General features: G+C 39.0%; 1 protein-coding gene and 1 pseudogene across 3 annotated transcripts in view; one reads left to right on the forward strand and one right to left on the reverse strand.

The window, feature by feature from the left end:
- Acap2 (ArfGAP with coiled-coil, ankyrin repeat and PH domains 2) overlaps positions 1-14,010 on the reverse strand; it is a 130,761-nt gene extending 116,751 nt beyond the window's left edge. For all 3 annotated transcript variants that reach the window (XM_071615204.1, XM_027936116.3, XM_071615203.1), the window contains exon 1: positions 13,699-14,010. In XM_071615204.1, the coding sequence (XP_071471305.1) occupies positions 13,699-13,751 (53 nt within the window). In that variant the 5' untranslated portion in view covers positions 13,752-14,010. The remainder of the gene's footprint in view (positions 1-13,698) is intronic.
- Positions 14,011-16,266: 2,256 nt separating this feature from the next.
- LOC114093230 (derlin-2 pseudogene) lies at positions 16,267-16,498 on the forward strand (annotated as a pseudogene).
- The last annotated feature ends 11,045 nt before the right edge of the window (positions 16,499-27,543 follow it).

Consider the following 27,543-nt stretch of genomic DNA (forward strand, 5'->3'; position numbering starts at 1 on the left):
CTCTGGTGGAGCTGTTAGGGTATTCTAACTTCATTATATCATCTGCAAATAGGACTAATTTGACTTCTTCCTTTCCTATATATAGCCCTTTAATATCTTTCTCTTGCCTAATTGCTCTGGCTAAAATTTCAAGTATTATATTGAATAGAAGTGGTAACAATGAACATCCCTTTCTTGTTCCTAATTTTAAAGAAAATGCTTTGGTTTTCCCCATTTACTATGTTGTTGGCTTTGGGTTTGTCATATATAGGCTTTATAATGCTAAGGTAAGATCCTTCTTTCTCTAGTTTTTTTAGGGCTTTTATCATAAAGAGGTACAGAATTTTGTTGAAGAATTTTTCTGCATCTATTGAGATGATCATGTGATTCTTATCCTTAATTCTATTCGTGTAGTATTACTATTAATGTAGTGTATTACTACTGATTTGCATGTTAATGCTAATGAATCCCATTGTATTATTTGATTGATCTTTAACAAATAGAATTTTAAACAAACCTGTTTACAATATCACATATAAATTAATTTCTTAATATATCCAATATGATAAACTTTCCCATATTGTTTCAGAATATACTTATTAGTTTTGTTCAAAACCATCGTTTTGTTCTGTACTATAATACACTAAAACATTTTACCTGAAATGACAATGTGCAAATTTGAAAATGTCACCTCTAGTTTCCCATTATATATGACCCACCAAAATCTTTAACATGACATACAATATCTTGTATGATTTGACCTTTACCCAAATCAAGATCCCAGACACAACCAAGATCTCTCCAGGCTCCATGATAATCCAAAATTTTCTTAATGAGTAAATCAACCCAATGAAAAATGGATTAAATAAATAAAGAAGGCACAGTTGACTAAAAGCAAAAAAAAAAAAAAAAAGCAACCACTGCATGAATCTTGACTGAATACAGAATTAAAGAGGGAAAGAAAAAAAATCTAGTTATAAAAGATATTATTGGCATAATTGAGAAAATTTGAAGGTATAATTATTATTAGCATTATAAATGGAGTATAGAAGTATTTTCTTACTTTTAGGAGATGCATACCAAAGCTTCAAATGATTCAAGGAAAAAAGTATGTGTTGTGTGTATATATGTATGTAAATGTGTATGCAAAATAGACAGGGACACAAAAATATAGATAGAGCTAATGTGCTAAAAAAATATTAACTGGTAAATCCAAATTGAGTTTGTAGATGTTCACTAGACAATTGTTTCAACTCTTCTGTAAGTCTAAATATTTTTAAAATAAAAAGTTGTGGGGGAAAAGTGGAAAAATATATTGCTTTCTTTTCCCAGTAATGTCTGGATTTTTGCTGATAGCACTGATTACTGTAAGCAATACTTCAAAAACAAAGCAAATCCCTGGATTTGATTCCCAGCACCACAAAATAAATAAATAAATGTTCAAAATCAAAAATAAAATGTATTAGTAGTCCTCAAAGATTTTTAAATTTTTTTAACTGGTACATAAATATATAATCATTGTACATATAACATACCATGTAATGTTTCAATACGTGCATACACTATGTAGTGTTTAAAGCAGGCTAAACAGCCTAGCACATGTGAGGCCCAAGGTTTAATCCCCAGCACCATAAGAAAAAAAAATACTTTATAAATCAAGTTAAGCATATCCATCTTCTCAAAAATTTATCATTTATTTTTTTAAAACATTCAAAATATTTTATTCTAGCATTCTGAAATATACAGTATGTAACTGTTATATGTAGTCACACACCAGAACTTCTTACTCCCAACTGTAGCTTAGTACTACTGATCAACCTTTCCCCATTTCTTCTTCCCTCTACACTGTGTAATAAATATCTTTTGACATAGGCAATGTCATATTGTACATTCTATTATTTAATCTGTTTTCTTTCACTTATATCGTAGACATCATCTGCATAAACTGAAATCCACACTCTTGCTCTTTTATGAAAGGCAGAAAAATGCAATGGTTTAGAGAGGGGTTGGCAAACTTTCTTTAAAGGATCAAATAATAAATACAGTCATCCCTTGGTATCAGCCCATCCCCCAAAGGACCCTCAGTGGACAAAAAAAAAAATCTGCAAGTACTCAAATTCCTAACATAAAATGACACAGTAATTGCATATAGCCCAGGTTCATCCTCCTGTATACTTTAAATAATCTCTAGATTACTTATAATACCTAATACACTGTAAATTTTATGAAAAATAGTTGTTATACCATATTGTTTAGCATGTATAGACAATAAAAGCCTGTGTATGCTCAGTACACATTTTTTTCCAAATATTTTCAATCTGTAGTTGATTAAATATGCAGATGTGGAACCCAGAGATATGGAAACCCAACTGTACTCAACACTGCAGTTCTAGCAAAAAAATTTTAAAAATGCCACAGACGTATTTGTTCCAATGCAAGTTATAGCTGTGTTCCAATGCAAGTTTATAACAGGACACTGAAATTTTACATAATTTCATGTGCCATAAAATTATCATTTTTTAACTTTAAAAATATATAACCTGAGCTGAGGCTGTAGCTCAGTGGAAGTGTGCTTGCCTAGCCTGTGTAAGGCACTGGGTTCTATTCTCAGCACCACATACATACAAATAAATAAAATAAAGGTCCATCAACAACTAAAAAATATTTTTTAAAAAAAGTAAAACCTGAGCTCACAGGTAGAAATTATGATATGAATTTGCAAGGACCAGTGAAGAGAGAGGAAAAAAAAAGTGGGACCACATGTTTAAAAATTATTCAAAATTTCAAAGCACAGCATCCCTGGGCAACTACACAGATTGCACACCCATGAAGCATGCAGGCCATAGTTTGCCAACTTGTGGCTTAGATTCTAGTAGATGCAGAGTGCAATTGACTGAGTTCAAATCCTTCTACCACTTAATACCTGTGTGTCTTCACTATGCCTTAGTTCCCACATCTGTAAATGGGAATAATAATAGTATATACCTCATATAGTTGTTATTAGAAATAAGTATATGAAGTACTTAAAATGGCCCTAATATAAAGCACTTTATACATGTTAGCTATCATCATATTTTAATAGCTAAATATTCTACTTTGCCAACATTTCACATAATTTTGCCCTTTTCCTATGTGCTGATAAACATTGCTCTGATATCCTTGTTCACATAACTGCACACACTTATCATATTATTCATTAGAAGATATTCCAAGATATATGCCAAATCAAAATATATGTATTTTTAAATTCCACCCAAAAAATTGGTATTAATATGACCTCAAAACAAGCTCTACCACCAGATGCAGTGGTACATGGTTGTAATCCCAGCAACTCTAGAGGCTGAGGCAGGAGGATCACAAGTTCCAAACCACGGGCTGGGACTGTGGCTTAGTGGTAGTGCACTTGCCTGGCATGTATGAGGCACTGGGTTCGATTCTCAGCACCACGTATAAACAAATAAATAATAAAGATCTATCAACAACTAAGAAAAAAAATTTTAAAAAAAGTTCAAAGCCACTTAGCAAAACCCTGTCTCAAAAAATTAAAAAGGTGGAGATGTGGCTCGATGATTAAGCACCTCTGAGTTAAATTCCCAGTACTATAAACACACGCAAAAAAAGGCTCTACCACCACATCCTCTCCGGTACCATAAGGATCTGCATCCTCAGGCCTTTCTACACTTCTAACCCACGAATCATAAGCAAAATAAAATAGTTTAAGTCACTAAATATTGGGTTAGTTTGTTACATTACAGAAGCAGAAGCAAGATCCAAAATTCAAGGCCAGGCTTATGGGAATTTAAATAACCAGAATAATTTAAAGGCCAGGCTTATGGCAATAGATAACCAGAATAATTTAAAGTATACACTGGGCTGGGGATGTAGCTCAATGGTAGGGCACTTGCCTGGGGAGGGAGGGAGGGAGGGGGAGGGAGGGAGGGGAGGGAGGGAGGGAGGGGGAGGGAGGGAGGGAGGGAGGGAAGGAAGGAAGGAAGGAAGGAAGGAAACGAAACTGATTAAGATAAGAGCTCCAAATCAATGTGTGCTTCAAAAGTTACCATTGGGGACTTTGAGAAGCAACTTAGAAACACTTTTTTAAATCACTTAAGACTCTTAGTTATGACAGTTATGGATGGATCAGTTACATTTTATTTTTAAATATCTCCTTCTGATTCAAGTAGTCCAATTTAGATTTTTTTTTTAATTGAGTGCAGTACTGGGGGTCACTATACCACTGAGCTATAACCCCAGCACTTCTCATTTGAGAAAGAGTCTTTCTAAATGGCCCAGGCTAGCCTCAAACTTGTGATCCTCCTGCCTCAGCCTCCCAGGGTACTAGAATCACAAGTGTGCCCCACCACATCTGGCTTAGATTTTCTAAGTAGACGATTAAACAAAAAATTATCAGGAGTTATCAACAGGGAGAAAAGATGGTTAACAGATACATGGTTACAATCAAAGAGATTGATTGTCCCAATATTCTACAGCACAGCAGTGTAACAACTATGATCAACAACAATTAAATGAATGTCTCAAAATGGCCAGTGGAGGGCTGGGGATGTGGCTCGAGTGGTAGCGCTCTCGCCTGGCATGCGTGCTGCCCGGGTTCGATTCTCAGCACCACATACAAACAAAGATGTTGTGTCCGCCGAAAACTAACTAAATAAATAAATACTCTCTCTCTTAAAAAAAAAAAATTCTCTCTCTCCCTCCCTCCCTCTCTCTCTCTCTTTAAAAAAAAAAAAAAAAAAATGGCCAGTGGAGAACAAAGTTGAATATTTCTAACCCAAAGAAATGATAAATGTCTGACATGTTAGATATGCCAATTATGCTAATCTGATCACTTTACATTATATACATATAAATAAGTACAATTACTGTGTCAACTATTTAAAAAATTAACACTATGTACATATGTGTGTATACACATAGAGAGAAAAAATATTAATAGATTTAATAAACCATTAAAAAGTAAAACTATGGTGATATTTACCAGATTAACTAAGATCAGATATAGTGAAAATGGTTACAGTTTAGAATAGGAGTGAGCATTGAGAGTGGGTAAGTGGGATGGGAAGATAATTTAGTTTACATTTTATACCCTCCTGTATTATTTGGACTGCTTAAAAGAAAAAATATATATACATATACATATACATACATACATATATATTTAGTTTATGATTTCAAAAAATTAAACTAAAAAACTGTGAAAAGAATTAACAGGTTTAACATAAATGATAAAGATGGGAACAATAACAACAACAAAAAGACAAAGAAATGACACTGTGCTAAAAAACAACCACCAACAACAACCACCTAGTGTTCTATACCATTCTGAAAATAGCCTTCAAACATCGAGGAAAATCAAAAGGATTTTCCAGCAAAAATTGAGATGGTTAAACAAGCCTTGAAAGAAATATAAAAGTCTTTAAATTAAATGATAAATACTAGAAGATATCTTTATTTTATTCTTTGTTTTATTCATAAAAACTACCACCTGAAAATAACCTCTAAAACTCATTCTCCTTCCTTAAACTTAATAAAGTCTAACTTTGTTTTTTGTTTTGTTTGTTGGCACTGGGGAGGGAATCCAGGGGTGCTCTACCACCCAGCTACATCCTCAGCTCTTTTTATTTTTTATTTTGACAATCTGGCTTAGTTGCAGGGGCTGGCCTCAAACTTTCAATCCTTCTGCCTCAGCCTGCTGAATTACTGAGATTACAGATGAAAACCACCACACCCAGCTACCTTAAATACTTTTGAGTTAAAAATCCAAAGGAAACCAGCAGTGGCACAGTCCTGTAATCCCAGCTATTGGCCACTCCAGAAGCAGAAGCAAGATCCAAAATTCCAGGCCAGGCTTATGGCAATTTATTGAGGTCCTATCTCAAAATAAATATTTTTTACAAGGGCTGAAGTGGTAGAATATTTTCCTAACATACAGAAGGCACTGGGTCCAATCCCCAGTACTACAATCAATAAAAACAAAATAAATAAATTTTTAACTTCCTATGAAGTTTCTCAAGGAGCAAAACTGAAATTAAACTAAAGCAACATACCAACTAAAGCAAAAAAAAAAAAAGAAAGAAAAAGGACAGGAAATGTTTTGTTTACTTAAAAATAAACACATACATTATAGTTTCATCAACTTTGATTTTCCATGAGTCAAAAGTATACATACTCTACTCACATCTGCTCACATTTTGTTCAAAATGACTCTAAAATGCATAAAGTTAAATTCTAATATTAATCCTCCTACTGCCTATACTCCGCTCCCTTCCTTCAATTAAACTGTTCTGCCATGTTTTATACCTCAGCACTAGGCCACATTTTTTGCTTTTTGCTTTTTTTTTTTTTTTAATCAATGAAAAATTTTGTATTTAAATTCAAGTAAAGCTGGGTATGGCACACACCTGTAATCCCAGCTACTAGGGAAGCTGAAGCAGGAGAAGCACAAGTTCAACGCCAGCCTCAGCAACTTAATAAAATCCTGTCTCAAAATAAAAGATAAAAAGGGCTTTTATTCTGGGGATGTACCTCAATGGTAAAGCATCCTGGGATTCAATCTCTAGTACCAATAATTAAATAAATGCATAAATACATTCAAGTAGGAGCTGGGAAGGTAGCTCAGTGGTAAAGTGCATGCCTACCATGCACAAAGCCTTGGGTTCAATACCCAGTAGGGCAAAAATAAATAAATAAATTCAAGAAGGTCTATGGCATCACAAAAAAAAAAAAAAAAAAATACACAGAAGATTTAAGTGGAAAAACTGACCATATTCCAGTGAAGAATCTTGTATTATTTCAAGTATACACTGTTGTAAGACTATAATCAAGTCAATCTCCTTTTACGAAATTTTCTTTCTCTGATGTAAAAACAGTAATATAATCACCCAAATATTTCTCAATTTTTAACTCACATTGCTTCTCATCTAATCTTCATTCTTATAGATACAATTCAAATAGAAACAAGAGTTCGTGTAATCTCAAATATATTCGTGTGTGTGTGTTTGTGTGTGTGTGTGTGTGTGTGTGTGTGTGTGTGTGTGTATGTATTCAGATAGAGAGATATCATCACAGTAGTTGTCTTCATGACTTATCCTTCACTCTGACATCATTTCAGACTTAAACTTTTACTATGCTGGATCCTCAGGCTTTTGTTGTTCCTTCCACCTTCTTAAATACTCCAAACAGAAATTTGCATATGTTCCCCTCTTTCCTTTTCTCTCTCTCTCAGCTCTTCAGTTTCAATTGTTGTTGTTTTTAACAGTCTTACTATATTGCCAGACTGGAGGGCAATGGCTATTCACTGGCATATCCCACTACTGACACTTAGTGCATACATGAAATAAACAGAGTCCACTAAAGCCCAGAACTGCTGGGCTCAAGCCATCCTCCTACCTCAGCCTCCCAAGTGAATGGGGATATAAGAATGAGCCATTGCTCCTGGGTCCTTTGCTGCTTTACTTTTACAAAATTAAGGGAAGTTTGGCTGTCTACTTTGTTTCATCATCTACAACATGGATGATTTTATGTTTATAACTACGTGCTGAACTCTTATATCCTTCATTAGTTCTAATATGCTTCCAACCAATACAGTCGTCCCCCCTTTTCTGCAAGGGACACATTCCAAGGCCCATAATGGGTACCTAAACTGTGGATAGTGCCAAGCCCTATATATACTACACATATTCCTGTATTCATATAACCATGATAAAGTTTAAAAGTGAGGTACAAGAGATCAGTAACAATAACTAATAAGATGTAGGATGATTATAACAAAAGTAATAATAAAAGTTATATGAATATTGGTCTCTCATAGTGTCACACTTCTTATAATGACATGAGGTGATTACAATGCCTATGTACTAAGATGGAGTAAGATTTATGACATAGATAGTCTTGGGTTACTCTTTATCTGTTTCAAGTAATCCTGGATTGAGGCAAGATGATGTCAGTATTAGGATGTCAGGAGAAGACACCAACAGTTGGGTATCCTCAATAGCTGAAGAGTTTTGTTGTTATTGTTATTGTTGTTTGCCAAAAACTTTTGGAAGAACATTGTACTCAGAAGTTGCTGTCTCCACAATTTATCCTCTGGTGTCTACTTTGCACATTTATGAGTACAGGTTCTATTGGGTATTTTCTTCCAGAAGAGCCAAATTTCCTCACTGAAAACTTGCTTTGCATGGTATCCTCATCCAGCTTCTTCAGCTCTACTGAAAATATGGGAGCAGCTTCTTCATCAGTAGATGCATCCTTTCCAATAAGTTTTATATTTTTCAATCCAAATATAAACCTCAATCTGTATAATCATCAAACCACATCCCAACTGGTTTGGTGTCACTCCTTTTAGGAAATCCTTTGCTGAAGTCTTCGCATAGGCTAAACACTTTCTGTACAACACCCTGCCATCAATCAGAACATATTTTTAGTTCATGTCTTCCACACACAAATTTAATGCCTTTTTTTTATCTTAAATAAGCACTTACTACTTACTACATGTCCATAACTTTCACAGTGAGAAATGGCAGGAAAACTAGGATGAATTTCTTCTTATCTTCATTAATTTCAGAGACAGAAGATTCATTCTTACCACAGATCGTAGCAACCTCAGCATACAATGTTTTGTTTTGTTTTTTTTCCATTTTTCTTCTTTGTAATATTGGAGGTTGAACCTAGGAGTGTTCTACTACTAAACTACAGCCCCTTCCATTTTTTAAATTTTTTAAAAATTTTCAGACAGGATCACAATAAATTGCCTCAAATTTACAGTCCTTCTGCTTCAGCCTCCTGAGTCACTGGGATTACCAGGCGCCACTATGCTCAGCAGCATACAATTTCTTTCTCCTGGTAAATCAAGAGTTTTCACGTTTTACCTAAAGGCATATCCAAATTGCAAGTATAACAAGGAGCAGGACAACAGGAGATTTCAAAACACTACTCAGAAAGGAAAATATTTTAGAACTTGTGAATTATTTCTATATTTTCCATTTAATTATTTTCAGACCGAGACTGAGAGCAGGTAACTGAAACCTTGAAAGTAAAACCACAGATAAGGGAGCCTCTTAAAATGAGTGGATTCACTTCCAGGTCCATCATTTTGAAACCTTACCATTAAGAAAATTAATTAACCTTTCAAAATATCCAGTTTGGGATTTCTCATAAATATTTTTTAAAAATAAGGAAAATAATTCTTATTCCATTGGATATTTCAACAGCTGAAAAAGAGAGAAATTATAAAAGCACCTAGTCTGAGGTCTGGCACATTATAAAACTTGTGTTCCTTTATATCAACGGAAGTGATATTACAAATGATGAGTTAGAAGCTTCAATAAGAAATATCAGAATTCCCATATTTTAATACTAAAATTATAATTCCATTCCACCACTTCAAAGATGAAAACTCTCTTCCTCTTATTGCTTGGCCCACTATATTTCTGATGTATAAATTGCCATTTAAGAATGTTTTCAGTGTATGAAGAGTTTATCTGTTATAAAAGTGGAATGTAAACTGGCAAATCAGCCAGGATTGGCACCAGTTTAACCGCAAAATATAATCACAATATAGATTGTGACATTCTACCCAATGTCTTTCACCCAGTAAAAACCTACACTCGAATCCATCTTTTTAAGAAATTTTTATTCCTAAGTTATTGAACAAATATATCTGAAATAGAATCTACAAATGAAAAACCTCCAGTATGATATAAAATAGACACTGATAAAGGATAAAAATCAATATAAAGGCTGGGGTCGTGGCTCAGTGGTAGAGTGTTTGCATAGCATGTGTGAGGGACTGGGTTCAATTCTCAGCAATACATACAAATAAATAAAGGTCCACTGACAACTAAAAAAAATTTTTGGAAAAGTCAATATAGTAGACAGATATTACATGGTTGAAAGCTTACTAAGGCCAACATTTTTATATTTGAACATTGATCAACACAAAAATTTTTCATGATTCAGAAAATTTTAATTCAACCTTTTATTTAAAACAAAATATTCATTTCCTGAGTAAGCTAGAATATGTTTAAATAAAGGAAAGAAACTTTATTGCAAGTTTATGAATTTTTAAATAACTACATACAATTTGGCACCCAAATTCAAACTTTAAACGTTGAATGTTTTGGTCAAATGTAAAATTTCCACTTAAAAAACAGTACACTTAGACACATTTACATTCTTGTAGATTTTTAAATGAACAAGATTCTGACCTTTAAGCTAATATTAGACTGATGTTTTAAAAACTAAAAAGAATCCAAAATTATACAATGAAATAGGCCCTCAAATCTAAAAACAAAAAAACTAAAACTCCTTCATTGGAATGTACAAGTAACCACTGGGTTTATTTAAATTACTAAAGACAATGTTGCAACCACAATAACCTTCTCTCCCTATTTCAACCAGTCCCCCTCCTATGTTCTCAGCCATTTAACAAGAAAATTAATGTTTTAAAACTTGAACAGTGGTAAAAATTTTTCTTCAGCAAGATTTGCCTTTTGCATTCATCCTGCAGCACTCAAGGCAGTTATGTGCACACACCAGATTTAAATGCTGTATGATTCATTTGTGAAAGAAAATAAAATTAAGAATTAGTGTAAAGATGGTTGGGTATGATGGCGCACACCTGTGATCCCAGTAACTTTGGAGGCTGCGGCAGGAGGATCACAAGTTTGAGTTCAGCCTCAGCAATTTAGCAAGACTCTAAAAAAATTAGTGAGACCCTGTCTAAAGATAAAAAATAAAAAAGCACTGGGGATTTTGTTCAGTGGTGAAGCATCCCTGGGTTCAATCTCCAGTACAAAAAAAAAAAATTAATGTAAAAATGACACAATAGATCAGGACACTACAAGTGCAGCTGCCTTGCTATCAATAAAACAAAGCCAGCTGGGAGTGATGGCACACCCTATAAACCCAGCTACTGAGAGGCTGAGGCAAGAGGACTGCAAGTTTGAAGCCCCCTGGGCAACTTGGTGAGAACCTATCTCAAAATAAATTTTAAAAAGCAAGGCAGGGATGAGGGGCGCATACAGGGAGGTAGGTAAGGGGTAGAATACTCCTGGGTTCAATCCCCAGTGCCACAAAAAAGTTTTTTAATTTTTTTAAATTTTTTATTTGTTTTAATTAATTATACATGACAGTAGAATGCACTTATATACTTTGATATATCATACATAGATGGGATATAATTTCTCATTTTTCTGATTATACATATTGTAGAATCACATTGGTCATACAGTCACATATATACATAAAGTAATAATGTCTGTTTCATTCTACTATCTTTCTTATCCCCACATCCCCTGCCTTCCCCTCCTTTCACTTCCCTCTACCTAATCTAAGGTAACCCTATTCCTTTTTTTTTTTTTTTGTATTACAATTCTTTAATACACATATATACCACAATTTTGTATCTCTGTTTGTATATAAAGTATGTTGACACCCAATTCAAGTCTTCATACATGTACTTTGTATAATGATGTCCATCACATTCCACCATCCTTGCTAATCGTTTTTTAATTTTAAATTAAAAAAAAAGCCCAGCCCTCACAAATTTTCTATTTTGATATGATTTCCAATACTCATAAAAATGAGTACTATTCCTACACATATAAATAGACTTATGAAACATATTATTCAACTACTACACAAATCTACATAGTAACAGATAATAGAAAAACTACAAATTTTAGGAATGTGAATAATGAGACTATTTCTTGGCATTCTTCCTGCTACTACAAATCTAATCTAGCCTCAACAAAGTATACAAAATGCTTGAGTTCTTGGAATATTGATATTTTTTCCCTATTTGCAGCTGACAAATAACTAGAATACCAGAAAAAAAAAACTTCTGAAAATCTTTAACTCTATTAAAATATATACTACATCCAAGTTTAGCAAAAGTTCTGCACCACAAAACTTAATGTTTCCCTTATATTGTATTCAATGATTCTTTTATTTTAAAAACAAAGGAATTACAAGGTTTGTGATCAACGCCAAATGGCTAGAAGTGTCTCCAAATCACTTCTCAAATTGTTTATTTAAAAATATCAAATTTTAAATGTGAAATAAAGGCAGCACAAAGCTGCATTCTCTAAACAGAAAAATGCTGTGATTAGTTCACTTAAAAATAAACAGCTGAGTCATATTAATAGAAATGTCACAAAAAGCAGAACTTTCTAAGGTACTCTTTAAAAATTAATGCATTTGTAGCCCATCCCTGGAAATTAACCTGCAAGGCTGTTCTAGACAATCCATTTGTGGATGAGTCCTTCAATTCACCCATAACATAAAAGCTTCAATATCTAATAGCAACAATAGTAATCAAACCAAGTTTCTTTTGCAAGCTATAGCCTTAAGCTCCAAATAAAATTAAAAACCAGAAAAGATCAGAAGTCAAAGTGTTCTAAAATTTTCTCTAAGAAGTAGGTGTTCCTTCATTTTAGATGTCGTTTTTCCTTGCTTTTCACTGAAAGGAGAATGGGAAATCAAATTAACAGTGATAAGGATGAGAACAGTTAGTTCTCAGGCAGAGGATGCAAGAATTTACCCTCAAGGATTGGCAGGGAGATCGGCAGGCACATACACACAGACATTCAGAGGAAGCTTTCAAAAAATGTCACTATCTAAAGGAAGTTTTAAGGCCTTATTTTGTTGAAGTAGAAGGCCAGCCCTGCAAATGCACTGTAAAATAGAACTACAAAAATTTCCAATCTCCAGAACAATTCAAGAGTTCCCTAGGAATGAGCATATATTCTGGTCTTACTCAGAACTACTGCCTCTCACACAGAAGGAAGGGTAATCCATAGTGAATAGGAATGCCACCAGGTCGATTTATGTGACACATCCACTGGGAGCATCCGACTGGGATCCAGGGCCCTTTAGGGCCGAGGCGGCTAGAAGAGTAACATAAATGCAATCTTCAGGGCCCTCCTACTTCCGTTCTCAAAACAGAAATGCACTGCTTCTCCTAGTCCTCGCCCTTCAGCCCTGTACCTCCCCACAGCGTAGCCCCCTTCAAAGAGCTTATGTGGAAAGAAAAGCAAAGACAGTCACGAACTAGGGTCGATGGAATGCGGTTGGTCAAAGCACCCCCAGCCCCGACTCCCGATCAAATCAACTGCCAGCGCCTCCCTGAGCGCTCCTCTGGCAGGAGACCACAAGCAGCAGCAGACGCAGACGTCCCAGCTCGCCCCCTACTCCTTCCTCCCCCGGCTGAGGGGAGCGGAAAAGCGCAAAGAGGAACTAAGTGAACTGCAAGAGGATGCCCTGAAAGCTCACTCAAAGAGGGGGTGGGGAGGGGGTGGAAACCAAGAAGGAGCGGAAGGAAAGGGAAAGGAAGAGCAGCAAGAAGAGGAAGGGGGCGAGAGCGCGCGCCCGCAAAAGGGACGAGATTTCGGGAACGCGGCTGCACCCCGTTTCCTCTAGGCGGGAGAGGGTACACCGAGTCTCCGGGGCGCTCCGCCCCAGGCAGAGGGCAAGGAAAAGACGGTGAGGAGGCTCCTGCCCCTTCTAGGCACGCCTCGACCCTCGGGAAAGGCCGGTGGAAAGCGACAGTGCCCTCGCCGGGTGGGAAGCGAGGCAAGCGCCGCTCGCCCCGTCGGAAGGCAGGGACTGCGGGGCCTCCTCCCGTTCCGCGGGGCCAGCTTTCACGCCCCCACCGCCGGGGGAGGCGGCTCTGGGGGGACGCCGGCCAGGCGCCGTGCCGGTTACCTGAAGCGGGGCGAGTCCTTCAGACACTCCTCGAAATCCACCGTCATCTTCATCCTACCTCCGCCTCGCCTTGCGGGCAGCGCTAGGAGAGCCGAGGGGCCCGCTGGAGCGGCCGCACTGGAGACCCAGACGGCTTCAGTGGACTCACGGCCGCGACTAACACTGCGCGGAGCTGCGGAGGGCGCCTCGCCCGCTGGTCATAGCATCCGTGAAGACAGCGACCGCTCGTCAGGCCCCAGTCCGGCCCCTCTTCCTCCCGCCCCCAGCAGAGCGCTGGCCTTGGGGAAATGGCCCGGGAGTGACAGCCACGGCCAGCCAGCCACGAACCCGGCGGCTAATGGGCGGGGCTTCCGGCAGCACCGCCTGCGGGCGCTCGGGCAACGTGCCTGAGCGACAACAGCTCCAACCAATAATCAGCTTGACCGTGGGCACCTCCTTGCCACAACCGCCCCCGACGGCCAACCGGGATGCGCGGGCGTCGTTAGGCGGGACGCACCGTTGCTGGGAGGCTGGCCGCTGAGGCTCCTTGGGAAGGAAGTCACGTGACATCGCTCCGCGCTTCCCTCCTAGCCCCCGCCTCTCCTCTTGCTTCCCCAGCCCCGCCCTACTGAACTGCCAGCGCCAAGGATCCGCCTCCTGCAGCTCTGAGAAGATTTGCTCTTTAAAGCAGCTTTAGCAGAAATCTAAAGAGGGCAGGGGCAGAAATTATAAAAGGAAGGGATAGGCTAAGCCACTGCTTCTTTTCAGGTTAGACAAACTGAGGCCAGGAGAAGAGCGAAGACAGCTTTAATGTTAACATCCATCTTTCACTTATTGGTTCCATTGCTTAATGATTTGGAAATTGCTCCCATATACATCTTTTCATATAACCAGAAACCACTTCCTGAAGGAACTGTCATTTGGGATGGGCGTCGAAAGATAGAAGGATTTAGACAAGTTTGAGAGGGCATTTCGTGTGAAGGAATGCTGTCAAAACAGAAGACACCCCTCCTTACACTTTTCTCCCAGTAGTTTTCTCATGTTTTACGATGATAGGGTTCTGAAGATCAAACTTACTGTACTCCACTTTGCAACACCTGCCCCTCTGATCCGCTTTTTCTAGAAGCCTTTTAAGATACTGATCACCTGTTCCTACAAGACAGGTATTTACCATATTCCTTGATTTTAAGATGCTGTTTAACCTAGGTCAGTGGTGCAACTTGTAATCCCAGTGATTGGGGAGGCTGAGACTGGAGGATTGCAACTTTGAGGCCAGCCTTAGCAATTTAGCAAGACGGTTAGCAACTTAGTGAGACTCTGTCTTAAAATAAAAAGTACTGGGAATATTGCTGAGTAGTAAAGAGTCCCTGGTTTCAATCCCCAATTCAAAAAAAAAAAAAAAGAGGGGATGTATTCATAATTATGCATAGGTAGGGTGTTCTAACAGCATAGTGGTACCAAGTAAGAATCTGGAAGCAAAGTTCTTGGATTTACCTCCTAGCTTTCTCTCTTTAAAATGAAGATAACACCACTGATCTGATAAAGTTGTCTACTTAACAGTGCCACTTAGTAATCACTCAGTAATGTTGGTTACTTTAATTGCACCACTTTCTTCTCTGGTGCCATAATCAAAGGTTCAGTCTAAGATATTTTGCTTTCACAGTCTAAAATCTTAATATAACCGTTAACCATGTACCTAAGTATAACATTACAGCACACTGTTTTTCAGAACCCGTGTTTATATTTTGATCTCTTTAGCATCTTTAGAAAGTAGCAGTATAATGTTAAGACATTTCAAAGAATATGCAAGCATTTTGTATGTTTGCTCTTTGGTTATAAACTTGATTTTTATTTTTTTTAATTGAATTGCATACCTCTGGAATCAATACAGCTTCTCATGGATATCTATAAACTATTGATTGTTAAATGTTCAGTATTAGTTACATAGCTGGCCAGGCCAACCTTTTCTAGTATTGTAACTTCTGGTCAAATTTACCAAAAGAGTTGGCAATTTCTACTACTGTTCAGCTGCGTGTCTAATTTATGACAACTATCTGCATACACAATAATTTACTATTTTAATGCTTCATCACAATATTGTCTTTTAGAGGTTACCTAAGGTGACACTTTGAGGGACCAAATTAAAACTCAACTGCATATGCAAACAACTAAGCTAATTATCAAATGAACAAATTTTTCTGTGGTTGCGTAAATTTGTATATGTCCAGCTAGTGATAATACATTTTTTCTTCTCTGCCCTGTGATAAAGCTAGTATTGGGGAGTTTCAACTTTAAGATAGGTCCTAAATTAAGAAACATTAACGGGGCTGGGGATGTGGCTCAAGCGGTAGCGCGCTCGCCTGGCATGCGTGTGACCCGGGTTCAATCCTCAGCACCACATACAAACAAAGATGTTGTGTACACCAAAAACTGAAAAATAAATATTGAAATTCTCTCTCTCTCTCTCTCTCTCTCTCTCTCTCTAAAAAATAAAAATAAAAAAGTTTAAAAAAAAAAAGAAACATTAACTGCCGCTTGGGCATACTGGTGTAAGGGGAAGTTGGGAATGGGCAGATGACAATGGGAAAGATGGCGTATCAGAGCCTCTAGCTGGAATACCTGCAAATCCCACCTGTTAGCCGCACCTACATCACGTCCTACGTTCTCACCACGGCCACTGTGCAATTGGAATTGATCACACCTTTTCAGCTGTACTTCAATCTGAATTAATTTTTAAACACTTTCAAGTATTGCAGTTGGACACGTATATTTTTCTTGGAAGATGTATTTCCCAATCAGCCCAGAAGGACAAGAATTCTGAAAACACCATCTATTTTGAGGACTATTGTTGATACACCAGATGAGGATCCAAAGTACAAAACACTACCTGAAGAAGGGCTGGGAGGCTTTTCCTGGGTGAGGGCCAGCTTCTTGGAGGTTAAAACAGCCATGCCAATAACAAAATCCAGCTGGAAAGGAGTTGGTGAAATACCAATTGGGATTCTTTTATCCTTTGTTGCAAAAGTGTGGACACTTTTGACAGCTTGACAGATTTTAACTCCAGAAGCACTTTATGAAATGGTACACTGACTAATCCAGAAGACATTTCCAGCAGTTTGCCAGTGGTTCCTCACTACACTGGTACTGAAAGTGTAATCTGTTAGAGCCAAAAAACTGGAGAAACAGATATCCTGCATCCTCTAACAAGTGCATAAGTACTTAAATTCTATGCAATAAGGCAGGGCTTTTTCTTCCTCTTCTTTGATAGACAAGGCCATGATGCAAAAGAAAAGTTTCAGAGAGGACAGAATAAAACTGAGTTCCATCTCTCTTTAGCTGTTAAAAAAAAAAAAAAGAAAAAGAAAGAAAGAAAAAAGAAACATTTAAAGTGGAGTGTGTAGAAGCAGTGGATCTTAGAATAGAAGAAATACAATATTATCATCCTTATCCTATAATAATGGAAACTGAGGCCCCAAGATATAAAAATAACTTGTCAGGTGACTTAGGCCAAATACAGACTCCCTGATGCCAGACCCTAACTACTAACTGCCCTCCCTCCCCTTGAGAATTCTGCCTTTGTATTTGTGGCTCTGTGTGCCTAAGCAGCATCTCCCTTTCATCTCCTCTCTAAAATATGGCTCAGGGCTGGGGTACAGCTCAGTGGTAGAGCACTCACCTAGTATATGCAAGGCCTGGGTTTGATCCCAGCACTGCAAACAAACAAACTTGCAGTCCAAGTGCCACCTCCTTCTGGAAGCCTTCTCCTTTTGCTGAAATGCAAACCTCTCCTTTCAACATATAGTGAACCTTAGTCACAGGCCTATAAAAGACACAAATTATCAAACCTTATATCTCAACCAAATTTATTTTTTCTAGCCTTCTTAGTCCCTTCCTTCAAACCCTCTGGACCCCAGACACCCATATCCTTTCCCAGTATTTGTCTGACTTCCCCTATGGATACTTTAAAAAGAAAGTACTGGAGATTAAACCCAGGGTCTAGTAATTATTCCATCACTCAGCTACAGCCCCAGCCCTTTTTAAAAAATTTTTGAGACAGGGTCTTGCTAATTGCCCAAGCTGGTCTCAAGCTTGTGACCCTCTTGCCTCAGCCTCCCAAGTAGCTGGGATTACAGGTGTGCACCACTGCATGCAGCTACCGAAAATACTTTCGACCATATATCCTCTTGAACAGAGATTGTGCAATCTTCCCTGCCTGATGTTTCTGAGTCACTATATATGGTCAGCAAGAGTCTAATTCTTGACACCTTACAATTTATGTTCCATCTTCGTGGAAGAATTACTCCTTGTTTGAGACTGATACAATCTAGACATAACCATTGTCTTGCCTTTCTTGTTGCTTTCACCAAGTTCTAGTAATCCCCTGATTTTAGCCTAGCTAATTGCATTGGAAATTCTCTCAAAAAGAGGGAGTTAGGATGAGGGCCATCATGGACAGGTACTGGAACAGGAAAGTGCAGGAACCCAAATGCCTCTGGAAATTGGTTTTCCTTTTCTGGAGTCTGTATCCTTTTTCTCCACACTCTGAGGCCTCCATCAAGTTCCCTCTATTCTCTGTAATGGGCTGTTCCCCTGTTCACCTGGCTTGCATATAATTAATCATTGCTAATGGTTCCTTCTACACATTGGTCATGAGACAGGTACAAGGACCCAGAAGGTAGTGTGAATGAAGGTGGCCAAGGGTAGATAATATGGAGTGGTAGATACTGTGATGAACAGAAAGCATGTAGCCTGTGTGCTCATCAGTTTTTTTACACACCAGACCTTCAGGTTTTATAAGAGAAGCCAAGTAGACAGTTTTTAATGTAGAATCTCCCTATTTTCATATAATGGAAATCTTTTCAAAATATTAAGAAACATTGCACAGGTCATAAAAATAAATGTAAGGGCCACTTTGCAACTTGTCCTATTTATTTCTTGACAATTCTTCATATAGTCCTTCAACCTATGTTCCTAGTGTTGTTAACCACTTCAATGTGTTTCCAAATTCCCAAATCTCGGGAGAAAAATCACATTAGCCCCGCTCACAGTTTCATCTTTTCAGGCCAAACAGGTTGTGGGTCCCTGGCAAGCCAACAGAGGAAATGGAATCACTTAAATTTGTCTTTTGTATACAGTTGAGAATAGGAACGGTAGCTACAGGACAGTTGAGTAATAGACAAGGCAGTTTCCCTAAACTAGAATGTTGATGGCTGGGACCCATAAAACATCTAATGAACTCTCATGTTCTTGCAGGACTTTAGCTCCTGACTCATATAGTCCTCCACCCCACCTCCTGCCATCAACTAAGATGACTTTGATTTTCACTCATTCTTTCTTTCATTCAATAATATCCTTTGGGGCTGGGGATGTGGCTCAAGCGGTAGCGCGCTCGCCTGGCATGCGTGCAGCCCGGGTTCGATTCTCAGCACCACATACAAACAAAGATGTTGTGTCCGCCAATAACTAAAAAATAAATATTAAAAAAATATATATATCCTTTGATACTTGGGAGGCTGAGACAGGTGGATCACAAGTTCAAGGCTAACCTGGGCAACTAAGTGAGACCCTGCATCAAAATAAAAAAATCAAAAGGGCTCAGTAGTAAAGTACCTCTGGGTTTAGCCCATAGTACCACAAAATAATCATAATCATAATTAAAATATCCACTGAGCAGGTACTCTAGCTAGATCTTACTGTGGGCTCTGAGCTTGACAGGTAAAATAAAGTCTTTTGCCCCTAGAGCTCTGTATGTTAGGAGCATGGACAGTGGGCTATTCATACTCCTACAGTTAAATCTCCTGGGGAGGTAAAAAAAAAAAGGGTTCTCATATTTCTGCAGATGTGAGGAATCTTGAAAGAGTAAGATCCAAGAAAAGACAAGGAAGATCTTTCCAAGGACCTTTAGTCACAAGGAATTGTGTGACTAAAGCACAGAAGCCAGAGAAACACATGGTCTTCAAGAGCTATAAATAGAGCATGCAGCTTTGGAAAAGAAGTAAGAAATGAAGCTGAAGAGGGAAACAGTAGCCAGATACAAAGGACCTTGTATCCCACAATAAGTGCCTCTGAAAGCAATGGGAAACCACTGGAAGAATTAAGTGGCTTCCTGGGAGTGACGTGGTGGGAGTAGGGATTATTAGAACTGAGCAATTTTGAGATTTTCAACCAGTGCAATTACAATCAAGAGATGTTTAGGACCTGGAATAGGCCTGTAGTCCCAGCACTGGAGAGGCTGAGGCAGGAGGATCTCTTAAATCCAGGAATTCAAGCCCAACCTGGGTAACCTAAGAAGACCCCAGCCAAAAAAGAAAAAAAGAAAAAGAGAGATGCTTGGAAATACAATTGAAAGGATCTGAGGACCAACTGAATATAAGGGAGAAAGAAAAAATTGAACTCCTAGGACAATTTAGGATTTCAGGTATGGGTAACTGGGTGGGAGGTGGAGCCATTTATAGATAGAGGAGAAAGTTTATCTGTCTCAAATATGTCACTTCAGAAAATCCTTAAATGTTTCCACTTAAAACCTTTTCTCACCCAGAACATTCCACGCACAAGCTCAACCTTAGATGTCCCCGGTTGTCACTTCACACCCCACCCTCCTTCTATATTCTTTTTCAACTCCCAGGCTGTCCATATCTACCTTGTCTATTCTCCCAACACCCTAGAGCATTCCCTGGCAGTTTCACACACCCAGTTCTGGATCAATCCAAAACGTCTCTTCTGCTTTCCCTTCTTTTACTTGCTGAGCAAAACTGGGGGAGATACACTCATGCAATCGTGGGATTCATTTTGCCATATTCATACATACACATAATATAATTTGATGAAAGAATTTATATTTTAAAGCAATGGTAAATCTTTGGAAAAAAATAAGCAGCAGAATGATGTGATTCTTTCTGTGTTTTAAAGGAGCAGGCCTAGGAGTGAGGCTTTGGGGTTTGAGATCTGCTCCTGCATTCACCACTCAGATACGTGGGATCTTTGGCTGTCTGTATATTGATCTGTGGTCAGATCCTGGCCCACAGCTGCTAGAGTCGTCCCTTAAACCAGGTCCACCTATCTCCTGATCTGCAGATAACCTTGACTCTTCACAAAGAAAGAAAGACATTCAGAACCCTCTTTCTAGTCCCAACCCATGTACTTATCTACATTCCCATCTATGTCAGAGGAAGATGCATCTCTTCCTATCTTGGGCCAGGGACTCCACACCTTTGTTTTGAAAATCGCCCTATTATCTCCTCTTTCTCTGTGTCATCAAACTTTCACTCAACTGACCATTTTTTTTTCTCTTTGAAGAAAAGAGAGAGAAATGAAATCATATACCATCTGTATCAGAAAGGGTTGTTTTGGTATGAGTAAGAGAAACTATATGAGTTAACCAAAAACAAAGGGTTCATGATCAGATGAACTGGTTTCACCCAGAACCCAGATGGCAGTATTTCCATGGACCTTGAATGCAGCTGAGTTTTGGGTTTTATTTGTTGGTTGGTTGGTTAATAGTAGGGGATAAGCTACGTCCTTTTTTTATTTTTTATTTTGAGACAAGGGTCTCACTAAATTGCTGAGGCTGGACTCAGATTTGTGATCCTACTGCCTTAGCCTCCTGAGTCAAAGAGATTACAGGTGAGCGCCGCCATACCCAGCTTGCATGTGATTTGGAAATGGCCTGTAAAGCCAACCTGGATGTTCCCTCCCATCCATCCTTTTCCATATATCTGCTTTCATCTTCTGCACACCTGTAGCTTACTTTATCTGACTCTCCAAGAGCCAACTCCCAAAACAACAGGAGAGAACAGGTTTTATCCCTTAGCACAAATTCTAAATTTTTTGGAGGAAAATATTGGCCTAGATTGGATGGTGTACCCTATCAAGGACCAATTGACTACAGACAAGCCAGGCAGCCAGGTACAAACATAGCTTTCAGAAGTCCAATGACCTTGAAGGTGAGAGATCAGTTAGCTAAAAAGGAGAATTGTGAGTTGGATAAATCTCTCTGGTTATTGCCAAATCCCCCTCCATGCTCTATAGCTAAGACTAAGAGGGTAATCTCCACCCTCTGACTCCACATTTTCTCTTCCTCATTATTTCCGTATCTCTGCATGCTATTCCCAATCCCCTACCCCCACACCATCAACTGTCTTCATCCAGGTCACTCTTTGCCAAACCCAATGGATACTTTTTTTTTAGTACTTGGGACTGAATTCATGGGTACTCAACCACTGAACCACATCCCTAGCCCTGTTTTGTATGTTGTTTAGAGACAGGGTCTCACTAAGTTGCTCCGTACCTCACCATTGCTGAGACTGGCTTTGAACTCACAATCCTTCTGCCTCAGCCTCCCAAGCCGCTGGGATTACAGGCATGCACTACTATGCCCAGCTTGAGGGATACTTTTCAGTACTTGTTTTCCTGACATTTTGTCACTTGACAATGTTGGCAACTCTTTTCACCTCGGAAACTCACACATTTTCCTACTTAAAAATTATCAATGGTTTGTCATCACCTAGTGCTATAGTGTTTAAACTTCAACATGAATCCCTTTGTTTAAAAGAAAAAAAAAAAATCTAGCGAGGTGTGGTGGAGCATGGTTGTAATCCCAAAGGTTTGAGAGGCTGAGGCAGGAGGATTGCAAATTTGAGTCAGGGACTCCACACCTTTGTTCTGAGAATCGCCCTGTTATCTCCTCTTTCTCTGTGTCATCAAACCAAGGAGCACTCAGCTCCAGTGAGTATAACTTGAAAATCACACGTCCATAGGAAAAATTCCAAGTTCCTTAGTTTTATAAATATCCAACACCTGCCAACCTTTCTATCTGCTACCAGTGTCTAATCCAAATGCTTCCAGCAATCCATGAGGAGATTTTCTCACCTGCCTTGGTATGCCACTTTCTCAGCCCCAGTTTAGCACATGATGTCTCCTTTTCCTGAATGGATTTTCTCCCTCTCCCTGGTGAGTTTGTCTTCATTATTTAAAATTTGGCTTAATGAAGTATCCCTGGGTACTTCCCCATCACATCGACACGACATCTCCTTGGCACTCTGACTGTTCTGCTCTCTGTTATATATTACTCTGTTGGAACAGGATTTGGGTCAGCATGGAAATTTGAGATTTGTATGCCCCTATAATCACAAGACCTCCTGGCCGATGTCATGATGGTCTTTTCATCTTTGCAGCTTTAGAAGCTAGTCCAGTGCTTGGGACGTATAAGGAGCCTAATCAGTTAATATATTCTTCTCCCAGTGTGATCCCCTCCGCATTCAAATCCTTACAATTACTTGTGTCCATGAATGTGGTTACCCATCAGATAATGAGCTCATATAATGTACCTGTCTGTCATGGAGATAGAATTAAATACGATATAGATAGCAGTGCCTGATTCAGTAGTTTATAATAGTATGACAGGACTATCTGTGTCATTTTGTTTGTTTGTTTGTTTTACTATACACAGTAAGGCCCCACTTACTGAATCAAGGCTTCCTCACCAGAATCTGACTGTGCTGGTGCCCTGATCTCAGACTTCCAGCCTTGAGAACAGTGAAAACTACAGTCGTCTCTCAGTACCCACCGGTGATGGGTGCCGTTCCCTGAAGATATCAAAATCTGCAGGTGCTCAAGTCCCTTCTGTAACATGGCACAATATTTGCATAGACCCTATATGCATCCTCCCGTGGATTTTAAATCATCCCCGATGCTTTCTGATACCTGATGCTATGTACTCCATTGTTATACTTTATTGTTGTACTATTTAGGAAATCATGGCAAGAAAATGGTCTGTACAAGTTCAGTATATGCGGTGTTTCTAAATATCTGCAATTGGGGCTGGGATTGTGGCTCAGTGGTAGAGCGCTCCCCTAGCATGGGCGCTACCCGGGTTCAATTCTCAGCACCACATAAGAATAAAGGCATTGTGTTGTTTCCATCTACAAAAAAGATTCTCTCTCTCTCTCTCTTAAAAAAAGGTATCTGCAGTTGGTTGAATCTGTAGACATGGAACCTGCATATACAGAGAGCTGGTTTTTATCTCTGTTATTGATAGGCCACTCAGTCTGACACTTCATTATAGCAGCCTGAACAAACTAAGGCAGAGACCAAAGAGTTTTGGAAACTGAATGTGATTCTGGATCAGGGGTGGGAGAGAAACTAGCAATAAAGGACATCATGGGGGGAAAATAAACTTCCAAGGTGGGTTGTGGGCATGAATCTCACAGATGATTCTGATGAGGTCTTTGGAACTGAAATTCAAGATCTAGTAAGCCTCCTTTTGGAACTCTAAGACCAAGCATAGAGATCAGCAATATAGTAGGTGCTCACTAAATAGAGGTACAGTTGGAACTGAAAGAAGTTTTTAAACTTCAAAATGAGACGTTTTTATAGTTTCCAAGTCAAGACGCTGAGATAAGAAAACAGGTATAGGCTAGCAGGGCCTGGAACAGAGATTGACTCTTGTCCCTTCCTGTTGCATCTGTATTTCAGCTAACCCCACTGTTCCTACTCCCTTCTACCCCTACCCTGCTATTATTACATAATGAGAAAATGTCCTCTCTGCCCAACTTCAACCCTACAGATCCAGAATACAGGTTTCTAAGGATTTGCTTCCTAACATTTTTTACATGGCTGCTGTCTGCTCCCTAGGAGTGCTCCTGGAAGTCTTCCTTCCTCATAACCTTCATATTTATTTGATGCTCAGATCCCTGTAACTGTTTCCATGCACTAGCTCTTGAATTGGTCTCCTCCTTCCAAATACCAATGCATTATCTAGGTCCCAGTCTTCATTATTTTTTGCCTGGATTATTCTAAATAGCATCTTAACTTCCTCAGAAGCTACTTTGATCACATCACTTCTAAGCTCATCATACCATTTCCTTGGCATGGCACGGAGGAGCTGTCTCTGGCCTTTCTCACCAGCCCACTTCCATCCTTGCACCCAAACTCCCACTTTCATACTCCAGTCTTGCAGACCAATGTGGCCATGTCTTGTGGGATTAACAAACAGAAATGAATGTTGGCTGGTTAAGCAGGAAAGGAATTCCATAAAATGCTGTCGGGAATCTGGGCACAGTGGTGCATGCCTGTAATCCCAGTGACTCAGGAAACTGAGGCAGGAGGATTGTCAGCTTGAGGCCAGCCTGGACAACATAGTGAGACCCTGTCTCAAAATAAAAGATAAAAGGACTGTGAATGCAGTTCAGTGGTCGAGTACCCCTGCTTCAATCCCCAGTACTGAAAAAAAAAATGCTGTTAGGTGTCAAAGTATCAAAAGAAACTGATATTAACTAGAGAATTAGATTGACCTAATTATATTGTAACATCATGTGCTTGTATGAATATGTAACAATAAATCTCACTATTATGTATAGTTCTAATTCACCAATAGAAAACATGGAAGAATAAGCTTTATTACAATAACCCCAAAATGGAAACAGCTTAAATGTCCACCAACTGGCAAAAGGATAAACAAATTATGACATATCCATACATACTCAGCAATAAATAGGAATAAATAGCATGGGTGAATTCCAAAACTGTTACACTCCCTGAAAGAATAAGACACAAAAGAGTATATTCTATGGGATTTCATTTCTGTGAAATTCTAGAAAACGTAAAGCTAATCTAAACACAGAAAATATTATATCTAGACAGGAAGTGGGGGAGAATTGAATACTACAGGGTAAGAAGGAAGATTTTTGGTGATAGGAATATTCTATATCTTTTTTTTTTTTTTTTTTGGCTTAGGAAAACATACATTTATTATCTTACAGTTCTGCAAATCAGAAGTCTTAAACTCAAGGTGTCGAGAGGGCTACATTTCTTCTAGAGGGTCTAAGGGAGGATTCTCTTTCCTTGCCTTCTCAGTGTCTAGAGGTTGCCCGCAGGAATGTTCTCTATCTTTATTGTGGTGGTAATTATACGAGTGTAGACATTTATCAAAACTCATCAAACTGTATACTTAAAATAAATACATTTTAATTTATATAAACAAAACTTCAATAAAATTGATTTAAAAATATATAAAAGGATTTATTGGGTACTGTCCGAGATCACCAGGAAGATAGAGATCTAGGTTTGGCCCATGAAAACAGACCAGAAATAGTCCTTTGAAGATGCTGTGCCTCTGCCACCCACCCTGGATACTACAGTCTGACCAGCACCATCACTACCATGAGACACTGCCACTGGAACCAGCCAGAGCCTTGGGAACCAAGGTGCATCTCCCATTGCTGCCACTCCTATCCCCAGAGGGAATTCTGTGTGACTTCTGCACTTCTATCTGTGGCTTGAGTCCAAGTGTGGGGGAGGTGCTTCTCATGGATCCACCCTGGGTCACAGTCCTCCCTGTGTGTGGGGAAGGTTGGGAGAGAGGATGACAGCCATCTATCTTCCTGTTCTGACAATGACAGTTGACTGTGCTGCACAACATGGAGGATTCCTCAGACATTTGGGGCATTCAAAGGGTGACTATAGGGCTGCCATAATAAAATACCAGACTGGTGGCCTAAATAAGAGAAATTTATTTTCTCATGGTTCCAGAAGGTGGAAGTTCAAGATCAAGGTGTTGGCAGGTTTGATTTCTCCTGAGCATCTGCTCTTGGATGTCTTCTTGCTGTGTCTTCACTTGGCCTTCCTCAGCGTGTGCATCCCTGCTTGTCTCTTCTTACCAGGACACCAGTCATTTTGGATTAGGGATACATCCTATGATCTCATTTAAACTTCATTTCCTCTTTAAAAGCCTACCTCCAAACAGTCACATAGGGATTAGGATATTTGAATTTTGGCACAATACAGTCCCCAACAGTGACTAAAAAAGAATGATATGTTCATTCCTTTAACCAACCCCATTTTCTTACACATGGTATTAGAATCAGCCTCTCTCAGGTCTTCAGCAGAATAATTGCTGCCCACCCTTCAAAATCTGCTTCTCTGTCATCATGTCCAGGACACCTTCCCTCTGGATTTGGGCCTCTTGCCTGCACTCTCAATGCACCCTGGGTACACCCCACTGTAACACTTACCCCACTGTCCTGCCGTAGACCCAGTTCCAGGGCAGGCACTGATCCTTTCATCTGTGTGTCCCAGTGCGTAGGACAGTGTCTGCTCTTACAAGCTGCTCCACAAATGTAATGTGTTGAAGGAGTATCCTGCCATTCCTCTTCCTACACATCCCGCCCGAGTAATGACAAATTGCCAGTTTCCCAAGTGTACCATCTTGTTTCAGGCTTCTGGGCCCCTGTACATCCTGTTCCCTTCAAGAGAAAAGTGACTTGTTCCCCTCCTTGTCATCCCCAATGCGTGTGTGTGTGTGTGTGTGTGTGTCCACACATGCACACATAAATAAGCATGTAGTATAAGAAATAATATAACCAATGCCTTGTATCCACCACCCAGTTTGTGAAATAGAACCTCAGCAGACTGTCGAATTCCAGTATGAGTTTCCACCAGATGGCCTCTCCTGACTAACCCCTCAGAAATCACTGCTGTCTTGAATTTTATATGTATTGTTCCCTTTTCTTTCTGCCTAAATGATATATTATTTAGTTTTGTACATTTTTGAACTTTATATAAACAATACAATACTATATGTATTCTCCTGTGATTTTTTTTCTTTTTTTTAGTTCAAAATCACATTTGTGAGATTTATCCATATTGATCCTAGAGTTCTACACCATTCCTTTTCACTGCTATATGAATATACTTACATTTGTTCATTGTCCCGTGGTCATTTGAGTTGGTCATTAGTGCTTTGTTTTCAAAAACCATGTTGCCGTGAATTTTCTTGTCTGTGTCTCCTAGTGTGCACTTGGCCAAGGGGAGTTGTTGGGATGTAGGATATGTGTACCCTCCTGCATAAGGAAGGGGCAGCATTTGGGC

The sequence above is a fragment of the Marmota flaviventris genome, chromosome 8 (genome assembly GCF_047511675.1).
Source record: "Marmota flaviventris isolate mMarFla1 chromosome 8, mMarFla1.hap1, whole genome shotgun sequence".
Lineage (NCBI taxonomy): Eukaryota > Metazoa > Chordata > Mammalia > Rodentia > Sciuridae > Marmota > Marmota flaviventris.